Raw genomic sequence first — 19,384 nt, 5'->3', positions numbered from 1 at the left:
CCGGTCAGTGGGCGGGTGAAACTCCGTCGTTAACCAATCACGAGTAACCTGGTCGTCGAAACGCCAGAGTTTTGAGTCCTTTATCACAAAATTCCCTGTGTGTAGAATCAACTAAAGAACGGAGTGTTAAACTAAAAATGAGTTTTAAGTATTTTTCGCTTCATGTAAACCTCGCGGGGGAAAGACACATAATGGTTAATGGTATTAACAACAATTGAACAACTTGAAGTACAGTTGAACAAAGAAGCAATACAAGTATGGCTACCCGAGAGATCCGACTGTACAGAGGAACCGTGGGCAATGTTAAGCAGGAGCAGGACGATGACTCTGATGCGGAGGAATCGCATTTTGGATTAAAGAAATCTGATGGCCGCGAATCACAGATCATCCACAGTGGTCATTTTATGGTGTCTACTCCTCATATTGAACATCCACCAAAGAAAGGTTACGACTTCGACACTGTTAATAAACAAACTTGTCAGACGTACCATTTTGGGAAGACGAGTACATCGCATCTCTCGATCGACGCGTCCCTAACAAAACTGTTTGAATGTATGACTCTTGCATACAGGTGAGTTCATTATTCACGTAAGAAAAAAAACTGAATTTCTCGAATAGCCCATCTGATATGGAAAACGACCGCCGTAATGGACAAAAGAGGATATTTGTATGACCATATTAAATTTCACTCCACAGATGGTCACAGCTAGCTAGCTAGCTAGCCAGCCAGAGCATTGATCCTCTTTGTTAGCGTTAGACATCGCTCGACATAGTTAGCTAGCCCGCAGTCTTCTGTGAGAAATAATAATCGGCGGTGTCGGATTAACATCACAGTCGTTAATCTACCCACACAAAGACAAATGTTTTGCATGATAACCTAGCTAGGTTAGCTAACTAGCTATCCTGGTGTTAACTTTATCGTTAACTAAACGGAGAGGGAATCGGATTTTATCTTGGCTGGCAGTGTTGGACATAGCTAACGCTAGCTAGCGTTACGTCGGTTTTCTAATTATAAACCAGAGCTAATTAAAGTAACCGTTATGGCATGTTAATATGAAAATACTGTTGCTTATGCATTCTTTGTCTGTCTTAATCCTAAATTCGCTGGTTGGCTATCAAGCAAGGTTGCTACCTACTAAGTTAGCTTGCTAGATAAATTAACTCTTTTGGCTTTTCAAGAATTCCATCTTGGTATCTTAAGTTAGTCATATATTGAGTAGATAGATGCAGTTCTGGTCAGTGAGACAGCTACACTCGGGATTTACTAGCTAGCGGTTAAATGCTTATGTTTAGTACCTTATACCCACACTCCCCTTTACTATGTAGTGCAGTGATATCGTCTGACTTGTATTGGTCTTGGCTTGCAGCTTATTAACTTGTTGGTAATTGTCCTCTCAAAGAGATGCTGAATTCATTTAAGTTGCAGTCACCGCGCTACACTGCAAAGTAATACTTTATATGTAGTTAGCTACCATACACTTTAGCTAAAGTTACCGAAAGAGTAACACCTCTCTCTGGTCACGAGTGACTGGTCACGAGTAAGCAATTTCTGTAGTTTCCTTTTCTGGAGCCTTAATTGGGAACGTGGTGGTAGAATAATGAACTAGCTGGTATCATTAGGATCTCCTGCCTGCCCGACTGTTAATTATGCAGCTGAACAAACGTGCAAGCGCTGAAAACCAGCTATATAGTGGAACACGCACCAACCCACGCTCATACTTCATGTAATGCCATATTCTTATCTCAGTGATATGATGAGGTACTGTACTTAAAATTTAAGGGGAGCACTCTTGATCAGTAGCCTATGGATGAGAGAACCACAGGTTTTAATTGGGTGAATTTTATAATCTTTATGTACATTTAAATAGTTAACCCATAAGTAGAAACGTTAATCAGTAGTCCAATTCTGCATCAGACCCAAGACCAAAAAGATTTTGACTGAGCTGACTTTTTATTCTTTGGTGATATTAGCTTTTCCCAAAATGTTAGTGTGTAATGTTTGTGTTGGTCAGTATATTTTATTCTTTACACCTAGTAAAAAACAAACAAACAAACCCCAAGACTGATTGTTTTGTATGTTAATACCGTGGTGATTTGCTGAAATCCTGCTGGAGGAAAATACTGAGTTTTGGGATTATTTAATTTCTTAGTATATTGCTAATAAGATTGCTTATATCTGTGAGTGCCGTCTCCTGTAGTTTTCAGCCCAAGACTGTTGTATGTTGAACCCACCCACCCCTCCATCCGCCCACATTGGCAGTTTGACATGTATGTGGAAGTATCTAGTTGCTGCCTACCCATTCCTTCCCAGTGATGAAGTGAACTAGTTGGGTTTGTTAATGCACATTTTGCAGTTAGGAAAGCTTTTGTTTTCAGTTGTTCAGTTTTATGGACCATATGTTGCTGATGTGTTGCAGCTCAATATCTTTGTACTGTGGCTTAATGTGTTAAAGACTATGTTTATAGAACTGTAAATATAGTTAAAATGTATTTATTTATATATATATATATATATATATATATATATATATATATATAAAATAAAAATTTGTGATTTACCAGTTTTATCGTTTAAAGCTCAGTTCACTTTTGTTGTGAGACATGGGAGTGACATTCTCACACAGGATTACAGAAAACCCCTGAAACCTTCCTTGCCTGATTCTATAAAGAATCAGCAAGAATGCAGCATTCAAATCAACTGTCTTTGTTTCCTTCAATAGTTTGGATATTTTATGTGTTTCTTGACCTTTCACCTGATTATGAAAAGGAGCTTTCACAACCTGCAGTTTCAGTAGCGTTAGTTGTTTTAATTCAGAAAACTATAGTTTTACATTTGTTTCTCAGGTGTTGGTTTCTCATATTCTGTATTCCTCTTGGCCTTTAAAGGATAGGATGAGGCCAAAAGTTCAGGTGGCTATGCTTTGTGCTCTTGGTTCAGGACTTGGTCTGTAGGTTTTTACAGACAGTCCCTTCCTCAGATTATTTCCTGACACATTTTAGAAAATTTACTGATATCTTACTGCATTCTCAGTTCACTTCCTAGTGATGCCAGTGCTGCAGTTCATGTATGTTTTTTTCCCTAGCCAGTGTCTTTGCCTACGAAGGATTGTGTTGATTCTCTCTTGTATGTCAGCAATGCTAGGTAATCAGGAGTGGCCTGTCAGATCACATAGCTAGCCAGAAGTGCCAGTGAACTTTAACATTGTGCTAGAGGCACTTTGAAAATATTGAAGGTCAGCCTCCCATGTTGTGCAGGGAAGGGAAGAAGAATTGGATCAAAAATTCAAAGTAAAAGTGAATATATAGTATAAAATAATAACATAAAGAAAGGTCAACCAATGTTCCAAACCTTTGTTGATTTTTATAAAGGAACAACAAATGATCTGCTGTATGCTGAACTGCATCTAGGATGTAGTCTATAAAATAGTGCTAGACGTTCATGTGTGGTTTCAAATAGAGTGGAAACATGGGCTGTGGGTGTCCATGCTGCCCTTTAGCAACAGTAAACAGATTAGATTTCTTTGGAACTGCCTTTCACTGGAACCTTTCCACTGCTGTGGCTATGCACTGTCTGTGAGCTCCCGTATGAACCATAAATTCAGACTGTGTTCTTCAGTAACAAATTCTTTGTCTTCCAAGGGTTATTACTGTAGTTAAGGCAGGAAAAAAGTTTCTTGACCCCAGAGAAAGCTAACACCCTACATTCCAGGATATGGAGGAGGAAAGAGATTATGAGAAGGGTGGAAATGATGGCCCTTTAGTCTAGGACAGATCTGAAAATCTTACAGCCCCTGGTATTCCCTCATAGTTCCCATCTAAGTACTTACTATAGTTTTGCCAATTGTCATTTGTTTTGTAATCAGTGGGAGGCTTGTGTCCCCAAAATGGAAGAACTTCAAGGGTCTCAAGCTTCTTTGGAGGGACAAAATACGCCTCAACAATGCCATCTGGAGAGCCTGGTACATACAATGTAAGGGCCAGTGAGCAGACATGAATACTGCTAAAATGATAATTGCAGAGTTTTTGGACATATTTCTGTATTGCTTCTTAAACCTCTTCCTGCTGCAGATGTGGAGAAGAGAGAGAACCCTGTCTGCCATTTTGTTACACCTTTAGACGGGACCATGGACTCCGGAGTACACCGGCCAGCAGAGGTGAGACGGGAAATATTAACACCGTCTTTTAGTTTTTCTTCGTACTTGATGGTTGAAACCTAATTTTATGTCTTAAATGTGGCTATTCTTCTTCTCAGTAATCCAAGCTGTATTTATTTTTCTGATATGACGCAGGAATGTTACAGATGTAATTTGTTCTGGTGGTTTGTCACCCTTTTGATATCTCTAAGGCAATAGCTACTGAAGGAAAGTACTGGAAGAGACGAATCGAGATTGTTCTCAGAGAGTACCATAAATGGAGAACATACTTCAAGAAAAGGGTATACCGCATGTATAGATAGGCTTCACTTAGTTACATAGTCTAAATGGAATAATTTAGTTGTCATGTAGTCTGCATAATTAATGGAGAGGTTTAGTCATTTTCTTACTGTATGCAGAATATCATATGCATGTGGAAGTTATGGTGATTTAAACAATATTACATTAATTTGTGTCTCCAAGGCTAGCTTCTTTGCATTAATATGCAGAATGTTACATTGATGTATTGGTTCTGATGCTCACAAGTAGTTTTTCAGTAACAAACGTTTTGCTTTTCACAGTTACAGAAGCACAAAGATGATGACCTTTCCAGCCTTCTCAAGGTAACAGGATCACTTGTAAAATTCTAAAAAAAACCATAAATATGGAAATAGATTGCATTTTGTGGATGCATGGTTCACTGTGCACTGCTCTGCAGAAAACACCAACACTCTTACTAGTTTCATATTAATATTTTAATTTGCTGATGAATCATACACATCAGCCAATATACTTCTGAGCAATTCATATTGTTAGTAGGAGAAAGGACCACATCTCACATACACATGCCAGAATAAACACAATGCGTCAGGAGAGACATCCCTACCTTAAGAAAATCCGAAAGGCTGATGTTCTGTCTCCACAGTACCCTATCAAGTTATAAAACTTAATTACACACAAATTACAACAAGTTATTGCACTTGCTGATAATGCACAAGCGACATTATCAACTCCTATTTATGACAGATTTACTTCTCTAAATGGTTGTAGCAACAGCGCTAATCAGTTGGTTGTAACAGCAGTAACGCTTTGCTGTTTAATATGACATGGTGTATGTGGTGCTGGACTAATGGTGTGCTCGAGATCAATCTGGAGACCAGAAAAGCTTTTGTCTCCTTTTATAACTTCTGGGCATAAAATTGGTGTTTAGTGAAATGCTTCTTGATGAAAGCAGATAATCACTGTGTGTGTCTATTAAGTGCACTTTCTGATCACTGTGCGCTTCTATTAAGTCTACTTTCTGAGGCCAAAAATGTGAACGATTTTAAGGGCCATATACAGCATGCTTTGCTGCGGCCACTTACATTTCACAACTTGAATATAAAATATCAGGAAGAAGGGGGGGGGGGGGGGGAGACAAAAACTTGCAAGTTTGAATGTGTGTACTTTGTGCCTCAATTTATGTTCTGAATGTCTAACAGCATTATGCTACTGCAGTGCATATGAGTTGAACACTACCAATTTGGTAGCAAAAGCTTAACAGGTCTTATATGAACTATTTTCATAAAGGAGCCAAAGCTCGCTGCCTTAGTTTTTTTTATTTAGACATTTTAAAACATGTCTGCTGGTTTCATTTGAGTTGGTCTGTGTTCCTGTCAGTGACTATAATGACCCTAACATAGACAACTCTCCTGTTTACAAAGACCTTTGGTGTCAACTCTATGCATTTGGCTTTGCATGAGCTTGTCCAATGAACCCATGTGCCTGTTGCGTTTTTCTTGCCCTCCCAAAAGGGGGCAGAGGAGCAGTTCTCGCTATTCGGGGAAGTGCATCCCGACATCGTCCGTCTCCCCTTCTGCCAGGACGAGGAGGTGGGGTTTGGCATGCGCCGTGCCTCTCGGAAGAGCCGTGACTCTCCCATTCCCATGGAGATGGACTTCCTCTTCGACATGGACGTGCTTATGTCTGAATTCTCTGACACGCTCTTCTCCACGTTGGCCTCTCACCAGCCCCTGGCTTGGCCTAACCCCAGGGAGATTGGTAAGAAAGCACCTGATGTATTCCTAGCAATATTGTGTTTGTTTATGTACTGTGCTTTTGGCCTCAGTACCCACTTAGAGGTTTGTCAGCATTGCATAAGTAATGCTAGCTTGTGGAATAAATAAATAAATAAATAAATAAATCAGAAGTAATGGGTTTGTAATATTTATGACTTTATGGCTTGTGCACTAATGCTTTCTCTGTCTTCTCAGCACATGCAGGTAATGCAGACATGATCCAGCCAGGCCTGATACCACTGCAGCCCAACCTCGACTTCATGGACACGTTTGAGCCTCTGCAAGGTTAAAGCACATCAAAGCCATCTTGCTTATTGCTTCGCTTTATTATTTGTTGATTACTGGTTAAAGGATTGATCAGTGGAGGGTCAATGGATTGTCTTCGATCAGTCTCAGGTTAGCTGTTTAAAAGGGCTCTCTTTGGTCTCTTGTGGAAAGGCACAATGCATAGATTGCGAAACCCAAATGTCAGTTTTGCACTCTAGGAAGTAGTTGTAGCTGATCCACAGAATGTGATGTGCTCAGAATGCACTGCCCTTGATTTGCTGTGGGCACTTTTTTTCCACATTAGCGGCCCTATTGGAGGTCATGGGTTAAACAGAAAGCAGAAAAGCTTCTTGTTTTTAAAATGCACATGTGATGATGGGTCTCATGTCATTGCTTACAATATATAATGATATTAGTATCAGTATTTCTCCATAAGCTTATACACTTTATATATCAATGCTTTTGACTTTTTATGTATTGACCTTCTTGCATTTATTTTAATATTAAATGTCCTAATATTAATGTCTTGGTGTTATTTACAATTCTCTTTTTGTAGTATTGTATTAGTATGTTAATTTCAGAACTCAGTACTCACTTGTTTGTCACACTAATCTTTTTTTGGCCACCTATTCTGCAACCCGCTTCAGTATTATCACCCAGTTCTAAGGAGATCTCAGTGAGTGTGTAGCCAGCACTGTCTATGGGTCTAGGTGTACAGGCATCACGTTATCACCACTGAAACGTTCCTCCTTGTCTCCTCTTAACTGCCAGATCTATTTCACCCCCTGCGTCAGCCAGTATACCCCTCCACCTCCCCCACAGCCCCATCCACCACTCCCTTACCCAGTAGCAGCACTACAACGCAGGTAACCCCACCGCTCCTGGGTCCACACATCTTCACGACCTTTGCCCCCCTGGGTCTTTTAGGGTAGGGGTGGCATTTCAAGCTGCAGCAGCAGTCCTGTGAGAAGTTTGTGTTACTTGTGTAATACCAGCTTAACACTTAACAAACATGTAGCAGTGTTTAATCAAATGAGTCAGAAGTGAATTGGAATGCTTGCTTCATATTGGTGTTGGAATAGATGAAACCTTTGAGACAGGATAAGTATTTTATGGTAAAATTTTCAGGTGGTTTTGCATACTGCCATCTGATTTCTCAAATACCATGTTCTGGACAAACAGCCAGTTTCTTATTTTATAATTAGAATGCTACCCTAGCCTGCTTTAGATGGCCTTTGAGAAATCATTGTGAAACCATTGTGAAATCGGAGAACAATTGTACATCAACATGCAAAATGTTTTTTTTTTTCTCCCACCTAACTTTCCTCTTTCCAGACTACGCTGCTGTCGTCCATGTCACTCCCCCCAGAACTGAGCTCCATCCCATTGTCTCCACTCTCCAGCTCTCCCTCCATGTCCAATCAAGGCAGCATCGACTCTGTCAGCTCCTACCAGCAGAGCTACTTGCCTCTTTTCTCAGGACAGTTGTCGCCCCCCGTCTTGGCTCCGTCAGCCCCCCTGGCACCGGGGTCCCCTCACCTGCACTGTCAGCCCATCACCACCCTCCCCCAGCCTGTCCTCGCTGGGCCTGCTCCCACCGTGGTCACGCATGCCGCCCCTTCCCCAGTGACCCCCAGTGCGGCCGCCACCAGCGCCAGCCAGTCGAACTTTGCCCTTTCTCCGGCGCCCTCCTGTCATGATGCTCCTGTGGTGGGGCAGGTGCCCCCAGCCTGTGCCACATTACCACCACAGCCTCAGAGCTTCGCCCAGCCCCGACCCATCCAGCCGTCAAGCTCTAAGAAGACCCGACGACCCATTGTCCCTGCCAACTCGGTTCCATCACCTCGCTTCATACTGGCAGGTGAGCGCCCTTCCCCACAGCAAAAATACACTACACACCTGCAACAGCTATATTCAGACCAGCTTTACTTGTTGCATGCTTTATTGCGTTGTGAATTTGATTCTGAATGTATATAATTGCCATTTTTACCCATTATGTTTTTAGAACATTTTGAAAATTAGTTGAAAATCAAAGTCTATGTCTGTGCCATTGAGATGCACCATAGAATGATGCTCCCACCACTGTTTTTCAACATAGAGGTGGTATTAGCTCGGTTATGTGTAGTGCTTGATATAGAGCTTGCTGTTTTGCCCGCAGAGTTCAGTTTTCTAGACTGATGCGTAGAAATGGCAGTTATATGCATTCAAAGGCAAAGCCACACCACAAAGTGTGCAACATGTAAAGGGGTCTAAATACTTTCTGAATCCACTGTGTATGTAGGTTTATATGTATGCATGGTGTGGGTATGTTTGCGTTATACTGTGCATAATGATTATATCTAAAATGTCATTTTATCCCACATTCTTATCTGGATATCTAATTTTTAAAGCTACAGTAAGAGTGTCCCTTTGAGCAAAGTTGCATGTAATGGGCTGTAGATCAACACCACACAGATATGTAATCCTGGGTTGTAATTTTTGGATGAATAGTGATTGTGATGGAAGTTTTGTTGCGTCTGACAGCGTGCTGCTGTGAGAGAAATGAGAAGTGTCTTCAAAACCCTGAAGACAGAATTTATGTTTCAGTTATAAGGTTTTAACTTGACTTGAATTTCTGCATTGATTTAATGTTTTTGTTTTTTTTCTCCTTTTTTGGGGGGGGCGGGGGTTCTCTAGCTCCCTTTCCTGTTCTCGTCACTCAATCTGACGTTGTCCCGACTACCAGCGTGGTCATCACTTCTCATACCACCTCTACAAATGTTCTTTTAGGACAACTATTACAGGTATTTTTTTTTTTTACTATTACTGTTTTTTTGTGTTTTGTTTTTTTTTGCTCCTTTTCACAGGGGTCTGGCTTTCAAATTGTCCCACAGAAACAGAAATTTCCCCAGATCATTGTTCCCAAGGAGGAAACGGCCCCATCTGCATCCAATAACAAGAGCCCAGCTCCATCGCCCTGCTCAGGTGAGATGCATTCTTCTTTCAGGTTCGTCCTCATTTACCAAACATTGAAAGAACCGAAAGCTTTAAAATGTCCCACCCAAACCTGACTTTGGAAACTACTTCTTGTAAGCGTAATAATTGATTTAAGGCCATCATTAAACTTGAAAGCTTTATATTGTCAACCATTTCACTGCGAGTTATACTGTGTATGACTATGTATGTGACAAATAAACCAAACTTGAACTTTTCTCCTTTTATAAAGATTGCATGTCTATGTTGTTTCTTCATACTTTTTAGCACGAGATGGGCGAAACTCAGGTCAAGGGTCACCTTTAGGGGCAGAGCAGGTGCCTAGCCCTCAATCTCCGCTTAGCAGCACCACGGGTCTGGCCAAAAATGAGGCCAACCAGGTAAATGAACATCCTGTTCTTACATAAACATTCCTGCCGATTTTTACAGGGTGCATCATACTACTCTGTGTAAGAGTCTTCTGTTTCCTTGACAATTTCTATTTGCAATTCTGCATATAGTGCATAGAACAAGTCTATTCTAACAAACAACCAGAAATGTAAGTGTTTTTTATTTTTTTCCCCTACAACAATACCCAGCTTGCATGAGTGTGCACCCCTTTTGCATAATTAGGAATGTGTTTAGAATCAACCACTCACATTCAAACTCATGTTAAATCCTATAAAGTGACTAAATAATCCCAAGTAAAGTTCAGCTGTTTCTGTAGGATTTTCCTGACATCATCTTGATAACATCCGGCTGGATAAGCTATGGGCTGCAAACAGTTTACATTGTTGATGATCTCAGGAGAGGGTTACCAAAAAAGTTCCAAGGCATTGGATATACCATGGACCAATGTAAAGACGATAATCAACAAGTGAAGAAAATGTGGCAAAATTGTGACAACTAGGACCTCACAGTAAAACTGATGAGAAAACCAGGGTAAAAATCAAAATTATATCAAAATCAACATTTATTTAAATAGCGCTTTTTACAAAGTCACAAAGCCGCTTTACAAAATGTCCAAGTCAAAGCCCCCAGTGAGCAATGCAAGAGTGACTAACGCGGGAGGGGTCGTGAGCGAGGGCGAATACACGTGCGAAGTGCATTTAATAACCAACGAGCAAACACAATAACTGAACAGAACCAAGGACAGACAGCAATAACGGGTTAACAGGTGTGCGGGAGATTTATGCAACTAAGGAAATGGATACTAACAAAGAAGGCAGCGTAGACAACAAACACAGAGCGTTTGAATAGACGAGCGAACAGCAGAAGACTAAACACGGAGAGCAACAGAGACAGCAAGGGTAACTACACAGGGAGTGCAGGGAAAAAGTAGATAGGAGTGAGGGGCGAGCTCAAACGGGAAGCGAGATTAAACGGGCATATACCGAATACATCTAACGATAATACATCAAACAAGATCTAATGAGAGACGAAACAGGATCGAGGACAAATGAGATCTAACTAACCATGAACGAGGAGCGAGGACACACGAGATATAACTTAAAAACAGAGGACAAACGAGATCTAACGAGAAACACAGTGAGCATGGAGAAACGTGAACTACCCAGGAAGGACATATTACCAAAACGCATATAAGGGAAGGAGCAAGGACAAACGAGCTAACCAGAACTGATGAGAAACAATGAATGACAAAGAATGACCAACAGACAGACGGGGTTTACATAGAAATGCAGTTGGGGACAAACTCAGAACAGCTGAACACAATGGGGAGGAGACATGGAACCATGGAGACGAAAACAGGGAAACCCGGAAGTGACTATGTTGCCATGGAAACGGGGAACGCTTTGGTCTGCAGACGTGACGGTGGCAAGGAAAATTTCCCTAGAGCATGATGAAGAAACCTTGAGGAACCAAGACTCGACAGGACGTGCCCATCCTCCTTTGGCTGACAACGGTCACCACAATAATAATAATAATAATAATTTTAAGAAAAAATAAGATATTAACATATAATGCAATTTTCTAGAGGTCATAGTCTTGTCCCAAAGGTGTGTATTTGTCTGAAACCCATCCCGCAGGATGGGTCCATTAAGGGCAACAGAGAAGTAGTTGGCTAGGGTGGAAGTGTGTTGGGCAACACCAGGGGGGAACTTTTGGGGTAGTGGGAGTAGCCATGGCAGCTGAGACCGGTTGAGGCTCAATAACATCATGACATCAGGGGTAGGTAAACCTCATCAGAAAGAGAGACTAGATTATTAGGCCTGTCCCGGTACGAGGTTGTGTAAATGAGGGAACTATAATGTGCAAAGATGAACTCTGGCAGATCTAGGTATGGCAGGACAGCTAAAAGAATAGAGCCAGAAGGAAGCACAGGCATGAGGGCACCCTGGAACATCAGCACTCCTCTGCTCTCAGTCAACAAACTTGAGCGACAAAAGAGAGGTGAAGGGACAGCATCATGACATCCCAGTTTACCATAACTCTCAATGCTCATGCACCCACAAATCTACACCTTTATCTAAGATGGGAAGTAGTTAATAAAATGCCTGACTGTACAAATAGGTTTTCAGCCTAGCCATAAATATTGAGACTGTGTCTGAGTCTTGAACATTTACAGTAAAGTTGTTCTATAGTGTGGGAGCTTTATAGGAAAAGGCTGTGGCCTCTGCAGTAGATATTCTTATTCTTGGTACTAGCAAAGAGCCTGCACCTTTAGGTTTAAGCAGACATGGATTGTAATGCACCAAGGTACTGTGGGGCAAGACCATTCAGTGCTTTCTAGGTTATTAGTTTTTTATAATCAATACGAAGTTTTACTGGGATCCAATGTAAAGTAGCTAAGATATGAGTGATGTGATCAAATTCTCTAGTTCTAGTAAGAACTCTGGCTGCTGCATTTTGAAAACTGGTCGTGGAGGTTGATGAGGCCTAAAGCAAATCTGCAGTAATTTCTGGCAAATACTGGTTTCTCACTACATTTGATAACAATCCTCTTAAATCCTTTCTATGTCTGGGTTGTGGGGAAGGGTAGCAAAAGGGAAGCTGTTTATTACACCACCACCACAAAAACAATATCCAAGTCTGACTAAAGTTTGCCAAAAAACATAAAATCTCCCAAAACCAATTAAAAATTGTTTGAATTGAACTTTTTGGCTATAATACCAACATACATGCACAAAAAAAACCCAAAACAAAAATCCATAGAGGTGGCAGCATCATGCTTCTGCAGTTGAACTTGTGCTTTAATCAGGGTGAAGGGAATCATTAATGGGTTTAAATACCAGTCAGTTCTGGTGCGAAACTTCATGGCTACTGCAAAAACATTTAAAATGAAGAGGAATTTCACCTTTCAGCCTGATTGCAACTTGAAAACTGATTTCCATATCAAGAAAAGAATGGCTTCACCAAAACAAGCTTTTGGAACAGCCTTGGCAGAAACCAAATCTAAATCCAGTTGAAAATCTGTGAGGTGACGTGAAAAGCACCTTCAACTAAGTATTAGCTTAGGGGTGTGCACTCCTATGTAGCTGGGTTATTGCATATATTATTTTTGTTTTTCATTTTTATATTCATTCCTATAGAGGCTTATGATCTTAGACTGTAATGTGGGGGTTTTTGTTAATTGATTTTTTTAAAAAAGGGTCTAGCTTTTATTGAAATGATGTGTAAAAAAAAAAAAAAAAAAAAAAAAAGTTACAAGGATACCAGTAAAATTAATTGAAAATGTGTGATTCAATAAGTTTGTTAAAGAATGTATGTGAAGATGTCTGATAAATACCTCGAGGAAGTTGAAGTAAAGCCTGCTTGTCTATTTTTCTTTTGTAGGAACTTTATCCTTGCAAATCACAAAACATTAAAATATAGTTAGTTACAATATAATTGCATTTAATTAGAAGTAATTGTGTAGGGACCCAGTAAAATTACATTTAATTTGAATTTAATTTTCATTTGATACTTTGGCTGCTTCATTTTGAAAAGGTTTGACATGGTAGTTTGACAAGTTGAAATACTGTTGAACACTTCGTGCATGTTTGTACTCTTGCTGTGGTTGAGAAGAAAGAATTGGTGGTCTTATCCTAGTCTTATCTAGGTTGTTCTAACTAAAATTCTTCCATCTCGTGGTAATTCTGCTTCTTGTCTTTCTGGTTTGTCATTTTGTCCCTGTCATTCAATTTTCCTCCTGTTTTTTTCTGGATCTTTCTTGCTCAGAGTCGGCGTGTGAACCACATATCAGCTGAGCAGAAAAGACGATTCAACATCAACGTGGGCTTCAAGACGCTCTGCAGCCTAGTTCCTACTCTCAAATCACAGTCAAACGTAAACTCCTCTATTAGCTACTTTAACTGTTTAACTTGCATCTGCTTTTTGCATCAGTACCCAGTTTATGATGAAACAGTCTTTGTTTAGCGTGCAGGATAAAAAATATTGGTATTATTTTGATACTTGAAAGCAATTACAGCAATAGCTCAGTCATTTTGCTGATGACTAATATGTTGGTCTTGTGAATTAAATTGAGAGACTGATATTTATTGACACTTTGGTTTGGCACTTAAAAGTTAGGTTTGTAGAATGAGTATAGCCATTTCTGTTAGAGGGTTGAGTCACTGAGTTAAAGTTCCTAGAAAAAACAGGGCTTTCGGTGGTGGTGGTGTTTTGTTTTTTGATGGTTTATTTCACAAAAGTCTTTCATTAGGATGATGTGGTGTTTGCCTGATTTTTAGATATTATTTTTTATGTATATTGGCATGCAAGGGAGGCACTCCAACTACCAACTGGGACTACAGGAAAACACTACTCAGCAAATCCCAAGGGTGCCTTTGTTGTTGAGAGGTTGAACCAAACTAACCTCACATGTGTGCTGCTTAACTAAACCTTGTTTACACCAGGTGTCTTTACAGAGCCCTGACCCATTGAAACTTGGTAGCAGTGCTTGAAACGTGGGAGCAGGGATGCTCTGTTCCCATCCACACTGTTTTCTGTTTAGGACCTGAACTATGTTTGCAGTCATGCCTTATCTACAGTAGATGCAATTGGGCCTGTTTTAGAGAGACTTCTAACTAATGCTAGTCTTTAGTTTACTGCTACATTCAGCCTGTGGTTTATTTGCTGGGTTGTTCAGTGTCAACGTCCTGGTGTGCTCTTCTTTCTCAGATGTACCTGCTGCTGATATAGTAGTGTGATGTCTTCCTTAGCCCACAATGCTCTGTATTGTCTTGAATTTAATCTGTTAACTGCTTCTTCTTACACCTTCTTACTTCCTTTCACACCTGGGTGTGTAGTTATCGAGCATCTCAGAATGACTCCTGGGAGTCGTACTGAAAGTTTGACCATGGCAAACAGTGTTTCTTGTTGGACATAAGTTGTTTTAAAGTTTTATTTTTACTTTTGGTGGAGTTGGACCTTCTCCTTTGTGAATTAATGATGTCCCATTTTTATGACGCTCAAATCGTGATCGGCATCTTTTAAGATAATTAGACCATGGGTTTGTGCAAGTTTGTAAAGGTGGATTAACATAATATTTTGGTATACATGTTTTTGTAAAGTTTTTGTTTAGTAGGTTTTTTTAGTTGATGCTGTGGTAGTGTCACTTTCAGTTCACATATTGGCCCAAGTCAATGCTTGTGGCTAGGATATTAATATGCATCTCTGTTTTTACCCCTTGGAAGAAAATAGACTAAAATTCAAAGTGGTGTCATTATATTGCCAAATCAGTGCGTGCATCCTTAATTTTTGCCATCATGTTATACCTAAAACGTTCGCTAGGGGGCAACACCTGTGAAGTATCTGCCTGCTTTGATAATTTCATCTTTAAGATGGAGAAAAATTGTGAAATAAATAAGCTTGTGTGGCATCTAAGCAAAGCACTTTTTTGGAGTTGTGCAGAATTATGTACGATTACTAGTATAGTAGTTGTCCCATAAGTTTTATTAGTACAGTAATTGTCCTGATAGGTTTTATTTTTACTTTATTTTATTGTAATTCTACCTTTTATTGATTCTGTGCTGGAGTTGCTGTATTGCCTGAATTTCCCATGGGAAAGGAAAATTAAAGAGAATCTTATCTTGTTTGAATCGTTACACTACCAGCTTGTTAGATCCTTAAAGAGGCTGTTGAGACTGAATGGCCACATCTCCCTTTGGGTTGCCAGATCAGTAACGCTGTAACCCTTCAGAAGACAGTGGAGTACATTGGAAAGCTGCAGCAGGAGAGACAACAGATGCAGGAGGAAACAAGGCGGCTGCGTGAAGAAATTGAGGAACTCAACGCATCCATAAAGTTAGTGTCTCATTGTTATATTTGAAACAGTTATTTTTACTATAGTTTGTGGCTTGTTTTGTGTAATGTAAGCAATAACCAAGACATTTTGAATTCTTTTTTAAAAATTTGTTTTTAAGTCATTTGAAGGTGATCACTCAATAGTGTCAAAGATCAATTTCAATAACCTGGGTTTCTAATGCAGCTTTTAGCACATACAAATTGATGACATAGTAAAGCACTATGAAGAGTGAAGAGTTCTGCTTGTACTCTCGTCTGCCAGTGTGAATGGTAATATAGCATAAGCTATTGCTCCCCAGTCTTGGAGAATTGGCACACAGCTATGGGCTGTGTAGATGTTACTGCTTTTTGTCATTTATTGAAATTAAACTGTAAACTGTTTGCTGTTTGGTTTCTATTGCAGTTCATGCCAGGAACAGCTGCCACCAACAGGTGTACCCATTACACGCCATCGCTTCGATCATATGAAGGAGAAATATGATGAATATGTGAAAAACCGAACTCTGCAAAACTGGAAGTTCTGGATTGTATCCTTTTCAAACCTAGTGAACATTTAAGATGAAGAGATATGAATCACATGGTCAAATCCTGATGCATCTTGAAAGCTGCAATAACAGGCATTTAAACATTTTAGGAAAAAGGTTTTGAGTGAGGCTCAGATCACAGAGGCTATTTAAACAGTGATAAGTGAGTTAAGAGCAGGATTTGACGATATTTTTGTGCATGTGTATGGTTTGTATAAATAGCATAGTAGATCCTTAGTGAAATCTCAGTCTAACCACATTCTTATCTAGATATGCCAGTGATGGAAGAAGCAGCAGCATTTAAGCCAGTAAGAGAATTTTTATATGAAGAAGGATTGTCTTTTTGCAGAAATGCAGAACTATAGTAGAAGAAGCAACCCTACAGTGGTGGAGCTTGAGGATGGAGCACTCTAAATATTCACCTTATGGTTCATCTGCCCTTTTACTTTCTGCTGTAGTGCATGTCGTAGTTTTACAGTGAGTCGATAAGGATTTGAAGCTATTTAGTATTTCTTTACTGCCATCACAAAGATTATATATCAAAAAGCTTCGAACACTGTTTAATGCGTCCAAGTTGCACTATAGGACATAACATGGTTTTTACGATTTGGTCCACAACTATTTATTTGGTATTTGCTGACTTGGTTCATTAAATAGCTCCGTTTTCCTTAAAAGGTTTCTTCCAGTTTAGCATCATCATTAAGCCTCTGTTTGAGTCCTTCAACGGGACCGTGTCAACCAGCAGCAAGAGTGAGCTGCGTGAGAGCACCATGCAGTGGCTGGACCGCGACTGTGCCTTGCCTGTCCTCAGACCCAGTATGCTTCCCAATGCGCTCCCACACAGCAGAGGCAGCCGCTTACTAATTCTTAGCTTGGTATGGTGCTATAGTACCGATGTTACAGACGCAGTTGTGGAGAACTTGCTGTCAGTCCATGTTTTAGTTTTATACAAGCCCCTAAACTCACACACCAGTTAAGGATTGTTGAACATCATGAGTCTCTCAGTTGAGGCTCTATTAATACAGTCTTACAGGCTTGGCTCCATTATAATTCTTTCTGCAAACATTAAATAATTGTCTTACAAAATCATTACACATAGAGCATGATGTATAGACTTGCAAATATCCACCAGCTTGTTAGTGCCTGCATGAAAGAAGGACGATACACCAAAGTTTGTTACCAGTTGCATTAATGTCATTTAAATATCTGTAATGTCTCTTCACACAGATGTTGTCAGCTCAGTGGAGAGGGCAGCCATCTATTAGCTGTTTTCCTGTCTTTTTTATTCTTATTCATCAAAGCCTGTCTAGAGGCCTGTTTTTAAAGTGACTGTGTCTTATTTGTTTAATTTGTTTTTGATTTTTACAAATGAAATCATTTAATAAAAAAGACTGGAATACGTGCTATGAAACATCCAGCATTAAGCGAGTACTATATTCTTGTTATTAAAACAGGACAACAGAATAAAATAAGGTGGAATGAGAGGTAATGAAATAGAAATTGGAGGCCTCACATTGACACCTAAATCCATTTACAGCCAAGCCATTAGCAGCATCATTTAAAAGCAAAAGCACTTAAGTATTTTGTTCATGGCAATCCTTGTATCGAAACCCTTCTTAATATGCAAAATGAAACATAGCTTAGGGATAGGAATCATAGCTTAGGATCCACTTAGTCTATTTCATGAAAAGCATCCCTAATTATATGCATTTAGTGAATTTAAGTTCACTAAAGTAATAATATTAATACTAAAGTGATAAGTAAGTAGTTTTCCTTACTTGAAATTTCATAGAGTCAGCCTCTTGCTCTCTCTTTCTGTTATTCACTTGTCCGTCTTCTCCGTCTCTCTCTCACACTCACAGTGGTTTTACGGACGCTACGGCAGCTAAGCACCACGACTTCCATCTTGACTGATCCTGCACTTCTTCCGGAAGAATCCAGGCAGGCCGTTATTAGTTCCAAACTGCACTCTGCCGAGTCCTAGCCCTCGATGTAACGCGGGACAGCTCTCTCAGGCCTAGTAGTTATGGGGACGTTCTCAGGAGGCTGGGGATGAACATGGCAATAACTTCACGTGCCTTGCTTAGGGGCTTTACTTGAACGTACTCCACAGTTAGCTTTTGATTTTTAAGATCTTAAGGGAAGTACTCTCCTTTGCTGCATTCAGTGCTTTTATTGCAAACCATATTTTTGGTTTAAACAGTGTTAACAGAACTGCAGTGGATGTCAAGAATTATCTGGGGCTACCTGGAATTTCTTTTAACGGGACAGTCAGTATGTTTGGGATGCTCAAGATATAGCTCAAAAGCTACATGGAAGCAGCTGCCAGTTTGGACATAAATGCATGTGATTTTCAAAGTACAGACCAAAGGCAAAGGTTTTGTTTCTCACCCTAAAAGATACAGTTGCACTTCAGCTCCATAGCCCCCCCTCCCAACACACACACACTTTTTTGTTGTGTTTTCTAACTCCTCTCCTCTACAGCCTGATGAACAAGCACTGTTTTTCAATCTCCTGGACTGACGCTCCTCGGTCTTCCACCTTTTTGATGCATTTCCTGAGGTGCCGTTGTGTCAGAAGGCCACAGGTGTTGAAGATTGATTTTGTCTTTGCGCTGAATGCAGTCCTTATGTACAGCAGGGTATCGGCAGTTTTACCATCCACAACAGTTGCAAATGAATATCCAAAAAAAAGTGCCTCACAGCAGGGGGGAAAGACATGACTCGTATGTGTGGCATTCAATTGGATTTGATCCTCAAGTGTTTCTTTCTAGCTGAACTGATGAAATGCTTGACTCAGCACTCTGGAAGAATGCATATTAGAGATGTTGAAGTCTAGTTTTTGAACTATGTTATTTCCATTTGCATGTGCTTTTCAACGGAAAGATGTATGAAAAATAAAAACCGCATATTCATCGTTTCACTGATTAATTTATGAAGTTGCTTGTAAATCCACACTGGCTTCCTGTAGTGCAAGCCTTGTAAAGTCTTTTAAAAAGTAAAAAAACAAAAGCTCACAATAATACTAAAGATTTTTTTTTTCTTACTGACTAGTAAAAAAAAAAAGGCCCTCAAAAACTGAAATGTAATCTCTAGCAAAAAAACATTACATATGCGTAAAGAGGTTTTGTTATTGACTAATCAAAGTCATGGTAAGCAAGGGATTTGAGGTGACCTTACAGTAGAATCCGGTCCTCAGGGATTAG

General features: G+C 40.0%; 1 protein-coding gene across 2 annotated transcripts; it reads left to right on the top strand.

Moving 5' to 3' along the window:
* Window positions 1–30: 30 nt before the first annotated feature.
* On the top strand, window positions 31–19,098 carry mlxip (MLX interacting protein). Of its 2 annotated transcripts, none has more exons than XM_027009285.2 (17): window positions 31–571; window positions 3,864–3,970; window positions 4,069–4,154; window positions 4,346–4,435; window positions 4,715–4,756; window positions 5,996–6,173; window positions 6,386–6,475; window positions 7,229–7,323; window positions 7,793–8,318; window positions 9,134–9,240; window positions 9,331–9,421; window positions 9,698–9,810; window positions 13,589–13,696; window positions 15,528–15,655; window positions 16,059–16,182; window positions 16,866–16,995; window positions 18,042–19,098. In XM_027009285.2, the coding sequence occupies exons 1-17, from the start codon at window positions 258–260 to the stop codon at window positions 18,161–18,163; spliced, it is 2,451 nt and encodes an 816-aa protein (XP_026865086.2). In that variant the 5' UTR covers window positions 31–257; the 3' UTR covers window positions 18,164–19,098. The 2 variants fall into 2 exon arrangements, with proteins under 2 accessions (XP_026865086.2, XP_026865085.2); XM_027009284.2 differs by having other exon boundaries at window positions 32–571; window positions 5,927–6,173.
* The last annotated feature ends 286 nt before the right edge of the window (window positions 19,099–19,384 follow it).

Source organism: Electrophorus electricus, chromosome 5 (assembly GCF_013358815.1).
Source record: "Electrophorus electricus isolate fEleEle1 chromosome 5, fEleEle1.pri, whole genome shotgun sequence".
In the NCBI taxonomy this organism is placed as follows: Eukaryota; Metazoa; Chordata; class Actinopteri; order Gymnotiformes; family Gymnotidae; genus Electrophorus; species Electrophorus electricus.
Note: the sequence above shows the minus strand (reverse complement) of the source record. Positions and strands in the feature narration are given on the sequence as shown.